We start from the raw sequence: 10,140 nt of genomic DNA, 5'->3' as shown, positions 1-10,140 counted from the left end.
AAACATATATTCTCTCCTTTCTTAAATATAGTTATTTCTAGTCTTTTTTCGTCCACATTCGAATAGATGATAACGAATATAGATATACATACAAACCATATTTATAGATTAATAAATAAATGTATAATTAGTTTAAAATGAATTATATTTTAAGACAAGACAAGTATTATATTCCAGAAGCCTCGATTTAGTCATGATCCACGTGAGCCACGTGGGAAACACTAATGGTCCGTTTCCACAACCACAATGGCTGTCCTACAACTGCTAGTGGACATCGCCATCAAATAGTACGAAGCACACAGAATCTAGTAAGTACAGCATCCACTTAAAAGGCTGTATTCCGAGATTTTCGATGCACACCCGATCGAAAGTCTGAAGTTGCCTTTGCTACAGAACAAATGGCCTTCTGAACTTTCCCCTCGATTCCTGTGAGTCTCAAGCGTCCGACGAGAATATTTCGAAGCACACAGGTAATTAAGGTCAGGCCTCATTAGAGGGTTAACTAGACAAGACCGTAGATAGCAAAACCATGTGATAGCAGACACATCGGACACGTATACAACCAACGCGTGAGTTCATTTTTAAAAGCGCTGGTCCTGATCGTCCTCCCATGTACCCATTAATATACTGTAGTATCATATCAGTGGAGCTATATATTGTGCTAGCATTTTGCGGTTCTACGCTTCTATTCTACTAGCCTCCGCATAAATAAGTGCAACCGAGCTGAAAATTAGACAGTGGCAGTGCCGTGTCCGACTGACGACACGGTTCAGGCCCATCGTGCTCCACGTTAAACTTCTTTGGATCGACATGGCACTGATTAGTTTATGGCTAGACCGCGTGGTGCCCGAATACCAAAAAAAAGTAAAATACATTGGTGGTCTTTAAACTTAAATCTTTGTATCTTTTTTGTCCATAAACTATCAAAATGCACATCTAAGGCCCATAAACTTATGAACTTGTATCGTCCCAGTCTCTCAACTCTCAACATGCACATTTCGGTCCTTATACTTGTATGGTTCTATGTCATCTGAGTTTTTAAACTTATTTTTAGTGTCATCAAAGGTCCAACCTATTTAGAACTATTATGCCACCAAAAACAAGCTTATGGACCCACAACCGTAGAAGTATAGGGACCATAAATGTATATGTTGAGAGTTTGGGGACCGAGATGATATAACTTCACAAGTTTAGGGACTTTAGATGTGCACTTTAAAAGTTTAGGGACTTAGAGGATACAACGCTACAAGTTTAGAAACTGTCGGTGTATTTTACTCTAGTTTCAACATCTATTCTAAATCTGATTAGTCATTCTATTTTATCTTGATGGACAAAATAAAATTCCCTAGCTATATCTTTTCTTGAACCCTTTTATTTTGCTTTTCTTCTTCTTTTTTCCTATGTTGAACACTCGTTTATCATTTGTCCTTATCACCATTATTTTCATGGTTATCATTCTTACCCAATCTTAGATATAAACTTAACCTAGCTTATTCACAACACTAGAGTAAAGGTTAGTTCACTAGTTTTCTTAAATATTAAAACCAAAAGTGGAATTTTCAATCTTCCCAACGTAGAACTTTCAAACACCTGGGGATGCCAAAATTTCCATGAACAAACATGTCGAATAACACATCAACACAAATGCATGACATATAATTTCCATAAAGTTCTTGATTAGTTTTTTTAAAAAAAAACATGCCTTATCTCTGGCTTTCCAAATGGCCCAACAAATTGCAGCTACCCGCCAAACATGTGCATTCTTTCCTTGGGATTGCTATTTTCCACATCATGACCAACACAATCAGATGAAATAGCATTAAACCCAATTGCAATAGAGGCCCAAACAATTCTTGCTACATGACATAAAAATAATAAATGGTCGACTGACTTGTTACACTGACAGAAATAACATCCAAGTCTCCCAATCCAATTCCCCTTAATGAAGTTAGCTTTTGTTAGCAAGGCCCATTTTCTATGAGCCACATAAAGAACTTGATTTTTGGTGGTTTTTTTTCTTTACAAATGTGTTTAAAATGTAAACCGGTTTCATTTCTAGTAAGGTATTGTATACAGATTTGACAGAAAATCTTCCATTTTTCCTAGATTTCCAGATAATGCTTTCTGGACTGTCATTAAGATGGAACGACACCACTTGTTCCTAAATCTTATCCCACATATATATACTTGAGGTCATCCACTAATAATTAGATTTTTGGCACACTTACTTTCTTCTGGTTACATAATTAATAAGGGCCTGTTTAGATACCAGGAGCTAAAGAAAAAGTGGTTAAAGTTTAGTCAATTTAGGGGGTTAAAGATCTAAACCGGAAGAATGAGTGACTAAAATAATAAAAGTGTACCCTTTTAGTCACTTTTAGCTCCTAAGAAGAAGCTAACCTTTAATCAGTTTGCTTTTAACCCCTGGATCCAAACAAGTCCTAAATCACCGGTATAACTAGGCACAATGCCTCATCAGACAGCCAACTGCCAATCCCAAATTCTACTTTGTTGTCCATTTCTAATTTTAATGCCTCTGCCTGCACGTATACTATTTTTGTTTTTGATTAAGTCATACCACATAGGAGAATCACTCAATTTATTAGTAATTGTATTGTATGAACTGAATCATTTGGCGTATATTTGGCTTTCTTTAAGCACAGGCACACTGCTACCAAAAGCATTAGGCGCTTAAGCATCACCCTTGTGGCTGGCACGAGAACCATTTGATTCACGACAGATTTAGCGCTTGTTTGAAGTGTTGGCTAAAACTAGCAATCTACAGGGAAGAACACCATACATTAGTACTCCGTCGGGACACGCCACCACATGCCGCTGAAATATATCCGCAACGATTCTCCCAGCTGCTTATAGCTCAGAAGCAAGAGCCAAGGCCGGCAGCTAACCACGACTCGTCTAATCATCCCTGGACCATAGCGATTAATAAATTGATTAAGCTAGTACATCGCCCCTAGATTTCCGGCAGAATTAAGAAAACCGCGGGCAGCAGAGCCGATGCCGATGGCAACAAAGAAGAAGGGGCTGTTGGTACTGCAGCCGCAGTCTATAAAGATAAAAATTGTAGAAGTAGTAGGAAGCTTAGCCGGAGCTGGCATGGCAGGCTGCTGCTGAGTGAGCAGCGGTGGGGGCCTCCTGGCTGGCGCGTGGAAAAACCCGAGCAAATGGCAGCGTGAAGCACGTCCGAGACTGAGGTCAGGCGTCGGGCGGGGGTTGCGGCCAGGGGAGACGAATGAACCCCTGCCCCCGCCTGGATCCCATCGCAAAAGCCCCCTCCCCCTCTCCGCCTTCGCGCATATTATATTCGCGCACCATCGCAGCAACTTGCACGGGCGCCGATGACTAGTTGCGCCAGATGCACTGCATCTGCTCGGCGTGGTGCCTCCAACGTCCAACCCCTCTTCCTCTTGTCTCTCGTCTACCTCTCTTCTGCCCCTCTGCGTCCGTGTCTCCATCGTCGTCGCTGCGTGAGGTTGACGACGACCAGTCACAGGATCTGTTCGTTCCTCATGCGACCCAGCTAGCTAAAACTGGCATGCATGGACATGCTACGCTGCTGCGTCAATCCATCTCACCAGGTACGCTGCTGTACATGCTGCTACGAGCCTACGATCGATAGCAGTCTGTGCCTTCCTTTGCTCGATGCCGATGTTTATCTGCATGTGATCGTATTCGTATGCACGGCCCTCCGCCCTCTCAAGCTGAGTGCTTTTTGGTGGGCCCATCGTCCTATATACGCTCATCAGTTCACTGACGACGATATAACGACTGTTGGGGTTCAGAAACTACATATTGTGGTGCTCGCCCGATCTCTTTCTTGTATATTCTTCTTATTATTAGTCTCTCTCTCTCTGAAAGAACAAGGAACTAGATGTCTTGTTTTGTGCCTCCTACTATACCTTTGCGTGTTTTTCTTGCTTTTGTCCATGGCTTTTCACCGGTCTGCTGGGTGAAGTAATTTACACGCATGTCTTACGCACGCGCTCCTTCAGTTGTCCGCATATCTGATCATAACATCGCTTCATTCATGTGCTGACGAGATATTTTTCGCCGCCGAGACTGCAGTGCTAGCTAGCTAGATCTGGCCTGATTCGCCGATCGAGCGGTGGTGAGACGGAGTGCTTCAGCTCAAAGACTGCTAGTGGTAGGCTGGTAGCTAGCTGTGTGCCTGTGTGCAGTGTGCACTGCCACTGCATGCGCGGCGCCTTGGACTTAAGACGGCAGCACACGCACGCGAGGAGGCGTCGGCTGAAGCGAGCGCTCCGGCGGCTCCGCTTCGCTCATCAGGTTCTTGAGCCCCGGAAACGATGAGCACGACCCGGCCGGAGGACACCCAGCAACTGATCAACAGTGCCGCCGCTAGCCCCAACCGCAGCGCACCGTCCGCCGCGCCCAGCGATATGGAGAGGGGCAGCGGAACCGCCGCGTCCTCGTCGCGCGCTTCGACGACGTCTCACTCCCACCAGAGGGCCACCCACAGGGTGGTGGAGGAGGAGGAGGAGGAGGAGCCTAGTAGCAGCCGTGGCGGCGGCAGCCTCTGCTCCGGGTACCTGTCGCTCCCGGCTCTGCTGCTCGTCGGCGTCACCGCGTCGCTGGTGATCCTCCCGCTCGTCCTGCCCCCGCTGCCGCCGCCGCCGTCGATGCTGATGCTGGTCCCCGTGGCAATGCTGCTCCTGCTGCTCGTGCTGGCGTTCATGCCCACGTCGTCCACCGGCGGCCGCGGTGGAACCGGACCGACCTACATGTAGATAATCACATCGGTTTTTTTTTTCCTTTCTTTCTCTTGTCGTCCTTTCGTTTGGATTTTGTGACAGAGGGAGGTCTTGCGATGGATCAGTTAGTCCTCAGCTTCTGCTCTTCTCGATCGTACGATGTCTCTGTTCGGCTAATTAATTTGCATAGGGGTATATATATGCTGCCTAGATCTTAAAAGTATTTAACTCTTTTTTTGCATTGTTCAAGTTCTCATCATTTCTGCACTCTGTTATGGTCTCCACTACATTATACAACACACGTACAGCATTTGGGTAGGTGATCGACCGTGTGATACATATAGATGGCCAATAGCCGGCCTGGAGCACGGCACGGCCCGTAGTACCTGGGCACGACACGATACGGCTGGAGCCGGGTTCGTGCCGGCACGGCTTGATGGGTAGTGTCGTGCCTGGGCCGAGCATCGCGTACGCTGGGCCGGCACGGGCACGGCCCGATTAGCCCCTAGGCACGGTTAGACACTATTATGCATGATTAGATCTAAGCACGACTAGTTAGCTGTGTGTTGTACTCTTTTTTTTCTATCTAGGGTTTTCTCAAAAGGGTAAGTTTTTACCTAGATAGGTTTTTAATGAGTCAGTCATTGTACTAAACAGCTCAATATTAACTATTTTAGTATGTTTTAACTGTGTTTGTGAATGTCTGACTAAAATTTTGTGGTGTAGTGCTAAACGGGCTAAACGGTTCTACCGTGCCGGCACGGCACGGCTAAGGAGCCTTAGTGCCGTGCCTGGGCCTAAGTTCATGCACTAGTGCCGTACCGGCACGGCACGCCTAATAATCGTGCTAAACAGGCCGTGCCCTAAGCGAGCCGTGCCTGGTCGTGCCCGTGCCGTGTCGTACCGGACCGCCCGTTTGGCCATATGTAGTGATACATACGCGAGCGAATACTTGCTACCAGCTCACCATGACAAAAACGGTTACAAAAATCAAAACAACACTTTTTTCCCCTGATAATAATTAAATAATATTGATCGCACTTTCTTTTTCGAAGATACTAGTATATTACACGCGCAGACCTCTTGTAAACGTAATACTTATATAGTACACTCACGACCTTACTTTCACCACCGAAATCCTCCCATATCGTGGGGGTTTTTTTTTTGTCATTGTTGATGATAAATAGTCGGGAGGCAATCAGGCAAAGCTCGTCAGCATCGGACCAAACATAACATCAGTGAACAGTGACGATGAGTTTTTTTTCATCACCGACAGCAAACCTTAGTATCAAAGATTTGTGGTGCAATTCTCTGTATGCCACTTTATTGATACCTTATTTGCCACAGCAAACACTCCAATCCCTTCTATATCACTCCTCGATGCAATTTTACATTCTTTCGTGGTAAACCTAGCCTATTATTCCCTTTTATAAATAGATGTTCATATAGAAACATGGCAGCTAAATGAAACGAACGGCAGTGACAAGGATTTTACGGCCAGCTAAAACTTGGCAGCAAATCTGAGAAAGAACCAAGCAACCAACGCATTACCAAATGAAACGGCGCCCCGACCCCGACAGGGAGATGCGCCTCAGGTCATGGGTTTCTCGAGCAGCGCCGACACGTACCACTCGTTCCTCTCGGCGCCGAGGTCGAGCTTCCGGCCGGCCTTCCACCGCAGCCGGCGGAAGCCGACGCGGTCGAAGATGGGCACGTAGCCACGTAGGTTGTGTTGAGCTGCGGCCCGAGGCAGAAGAAGTGGTCGAGCCAGAAATAATACGCCGCCGGGCCTGAGCAGTGAGCACCCGGTAGTAGATGTCGAAGAGCGTCGACTCGAGCACGGCGTCGGGCACGGTGCACCCAGTCGCTGAGCACGTTCATGGAGCGCACCATGTCCAGCACGCCGTTGTCGGCTTGCCACCGCCGCCGCTCCTTCCCCTCCAGGTCGAAGCAGTCCTTGCAGAAGTATGGCCCGCCCCTGGCGCGCGCGCGCTTCACGAGGCAGCTGTAGTTCCTGCACGTGTACAGCGCCCAGCGCACGGTGGCGTCCGGCGGGACGGACCGACGGACCACAGGCTCCGCGTACCTCGCCGGCTCCCTCGGCCTGCAGCAGCGCCGGGGCAGCGGCTCGCACCCCTTGAGCGCCACCTGCAGCGCGAGCGCGTCATCCTCGGGGCACTCGCCACCGACGTTGTACGTCATGTACCGCGCCAGCTCCTCCTGGAAGTTGCGGCAGGCGAATGCGAATCCCAACCCCGGGAAGAGCTCGTCGGTGCCGAAGTTGGCGTGGAAGCCGAGAGGCAGCCGGTGGGGCTCCTCGTGATGGAACACAAACACTCACAGCGATCAGCGATGAACGCGACGAACTGGTGGCGCGGCGTGCCGGAACGTGATCACCACGGCGAGAACTGGGAGCTGGACAGAGAGGTTTTCTGTTGCCAAATCGTGCAACCTTTTTTGTGCATTACATGTAAATATAAATGACCTCTGATCCGCTTCCCCGCCATGCTGAGTAGCTGCAGGATCGAGGCTCGTCGTGCGACATGCACGGCAGGAATAGGATGACGGGGAAATGGCCCTAGACGCGGTCATGGCACAGGCAGAGTGCAATCTCTTGCATGCCCACGATTCTATGCACTATTACAAACATGTTTAAGCCATAAATAAGCTAACTAATGCATCTACATGCTGACAATATTTGACACGATTACAGACTAGATGCTGCTTATTCAACATTCACCCCCTTAATCTTGTCAACCTTCAATTTTGATGATGCCCAGCTGCCTCCTTAGTTCTGCAAAACGAATCCTTCCCAGCGGTGGAGGTGCCTCCTTCTTGCCCCTCTTGGGCGTTTGTAGTCGATTGCCTAGTGGCCGTATATGACGCAGTTGCGGCACCGGCTCTTACGCCGTGGCGTTCCCTCGAAAGTCAATTTTTGTGACTTCGAGGACTCGCCGTCAGGACGCGCCCCCCGCCTTGTTCTTGAAGAAAGTACCGCCTGGATGACCATCTCCCTCCTTGGTGTTATTGTTGGAGCGGAGACGATGTTTGTTTCTCTCCAGCCAGTCCTCCTCAGCGAGGAGAAGTCGGCCAGCTTTGTCGACGATATGTTCGACCTTATCTTCCAGCCGATCCTTCGCCGCGCGTAGTCACCCCACGAATTCATCCACAGTGAGCTGTTTCATATCACAAAACATCTCGATGGAGACTACTACTTGAGTGAAGCGAGGGGGCACCACGCGGAGGAATTTCTTCACCACTCGGGCGTCTTCAACTTGCTCTCCGAGAACACGAAGATTCCCGATGAGATTGCTTAGGCGCATCCCGAAATCCTCCACCATTTCTACATCCTTAAACTTGATGTTCTCAAATTCTTGGAGAAGTCTTTGTTGGGCATTTACTTCCTTTACCCGATCGACACCGATTCGCATCATCTTCACCGCCTCCCACGCCTCCTTTACCGTCTTCCGCCCCAAGAGATTTCCACATCTCTTTTGGCACGGAACGCAGCAAGGTGCTCATCGCCTGACGATCTTGCACCCGCTTTAGATTGTCGCTGGGATCGATCACACCCCAAATGTCTAAAGCCTTGTAATTGCATTGCATAAGCATCGTCCACTCGGAGTAGTTGTCGCGTGTGAGCATCGGCCACATCAACGACCCCTCCCTCACGTTGCCGCTAGAACTCGTCGCGTCGCTCATGGTGTTCGTCGGTGGTCGGCGCGGAAGAACTTGCTTCTTCTTTGCCGGTTCTCTCGGTGGGCTCACAGAACCACTGTAGTACATACACCTATGGCTCTGATACCAGATTGATGGAACACAAACACTCACAGCGGTCAGCGATGAACGCGACGAACTGGTGGTGTGCCAGAATATGATCACCATGGCGAGAACTGGGAGCTGGACAGAGAGGTTTTCTGTTGTCAAATCATGCAACCTTTTCTGTGCATTACTTGTAAATATAAATGGCCTCTGATCCGCTTCCCCCGCCATGCTAAGCAGCTGCACGATCGAGCTTTTTCTCGGCTCGTCGTGCGACATGCACGGCAGGCACAGGATGACGGGGAAATGGCCCTGGACGCGGTCATGGCGCAGGCAGAGTGCAATCTCCTGCATGCCCACGATTCTACGCACTATTACAAATATGTTTATGCCATAAACAAGCTAACTAATGCACCTATATGCTGACAATATTTGACACGATTACAGACTAGATGCTGCTTATTCAACACCACGGGCCAGCCGCCAAAGTCCCTGACCTCCGGCGTGCCCCCGTGCACGGTGCCGGGGCCCGCGAGCACGGACTCGAGCAGGTACGACGACGCGTTGCACTGCGCCCGCACCGCCGCGAGCTCCGCGCGGGCCCCGGCGAGCGCGGCGCGCGTGGCGTTCAGGCCCCGCAGCGGCGCGGCCGAGTCCCACAGGTGGATCCGCGGCGCGGACGCCGGAATGTGCACGGACAGCGACGCGCCGGAGAAGAGGTGGACACAGACGAGGTTGCTGGCAATGACGACGAGCAGGATCTTGAGCTTGGCGCGGCGAAAGCGCCGGCCGGTGCCCGTGGCCATTGGCGGTACCACCCATCATCCCCTCGCCGATAGTGTGCTGCTGCGATGTGTGGCCCCGGTGCTTGGCCGCGTACATGGCGGCCGCGGGCGCGGGGCCGGCGATCGGCAACTGCTAGCTAGCAGTGACGATGGGTCAGATCAGTTCGACATGCGTAATTTTTTTCCAGAAGTGAAGTGCAACCGTGCTACGCACGCGTGTGTTTGACTTTGGATATGTGTTTGCACGTGTTCGTGGATTGCAGATTACACATCGTCTTGCTTTGCTTCGCGAGGAGAAAAGCGGATACAATTTTGCTTGGCAAGTCATTCAGTCAAAAGTTGTGCTACGCTCTTGTCCATGGTACGTACAGATGGCTACACGGGCACAGCATGGCGCTTACACTGCACTATTAGGCATGGTACTATTAGACACGATACTGTTATTATTAGTAATGGTACCGTGTCGACACTAATGCCTAAACAGCGATCCATACACTACGTTATAGTGCTTAATCGTGTCGTGACAGTATTATACGACACTAATAGTGTACTACTAATGAGTAGCTATCGTGCTCGGGGAGCGAGCTGTGTGGACGACTTGTGTGCCCTCCAACACAAGAAAGCGATTATTTAGCTGATAGATCATGACCATAAGTGTTCTATGTTGTGTCAGCCGGAACTCTTATTTAGCAATAGTTGAAATTTCGACGAAGATAAACTGATCACCACAAATACAATGAATATTCTATAAAATTGTTTTTTTGGGGGGGGGGGGCAATCTCTACAGCCAACTATTGAGAAGTAGCCCTACAATTTCCTTCCGATTTGTGAACCTACGACCTACCAATGTTGGGGCTTTGATC

The 10,140-nt window shown here is 49.3% G+C and overlaps 1 protein-coding gene across 2 annotated transcripts; it reads left to right on the top strand.

The window, feature by feature from the left end:
• The first annotated feature begins 3,313 nt into the window (after positions 1-3,313).
• Positions 3,314-4,959, top strand: LOC100274970 (uncharacterized). 2 transcript variants are annotated; one of them, NM_001357707.1, is made up of 2 exons: positions 3,314-3,596; positions 4,084-4,959. In NM_001357707.1, the coding sequence occupies exon 2, from the start codon at positions 4,326-4,328 to the stop codon at positions 4,764-4,766; it is 441 nt and encodes a 146-aa protein (NP_001344636.1). In that variant the 5' UTR covers positions 3,314-3,596; positions 4,084-4,325; the 3' UTR covers positions 4,767-4,959. The 2 variants fall into 2 exon arrangements, with proteins under 2 accessions (NP_001344636.1, NP_001344635.1); NM_001357706.1 differs by having other exon boundaries at positions 3,399-4,959.
• Positions 4,960-10,140: the final 5,181 nt, after the last annotated feature.

Source organism: Zea mays, chromosome 10 (genome assembly GCF_902167145.1).
Source record: "Zea mays cultivar B73 chromosome 10, Zm-B73-REFERENCE-NAM-5.0, whole genome shotgun sequence".
Taxonomy (NCBI): Eukaryota; Viridiplantae; Streptophyta; class Magnoliopsida; order Poales; family Poaceae; genus Zea; species Zea mays.
Note: the sequence above shows the minus strand (reverse complement) of the source record. Positions and strands in the feature narration are given on the sequence as shown.

Coding starts and splice junctions, on each gene's coding strand:
- LOC100274970 (NM_001357707.1), top strand. CDS start 4,326: ATGAGCACGACCCGGCCGGAGGACACCCAGCAACTGATCAACAGTGCC.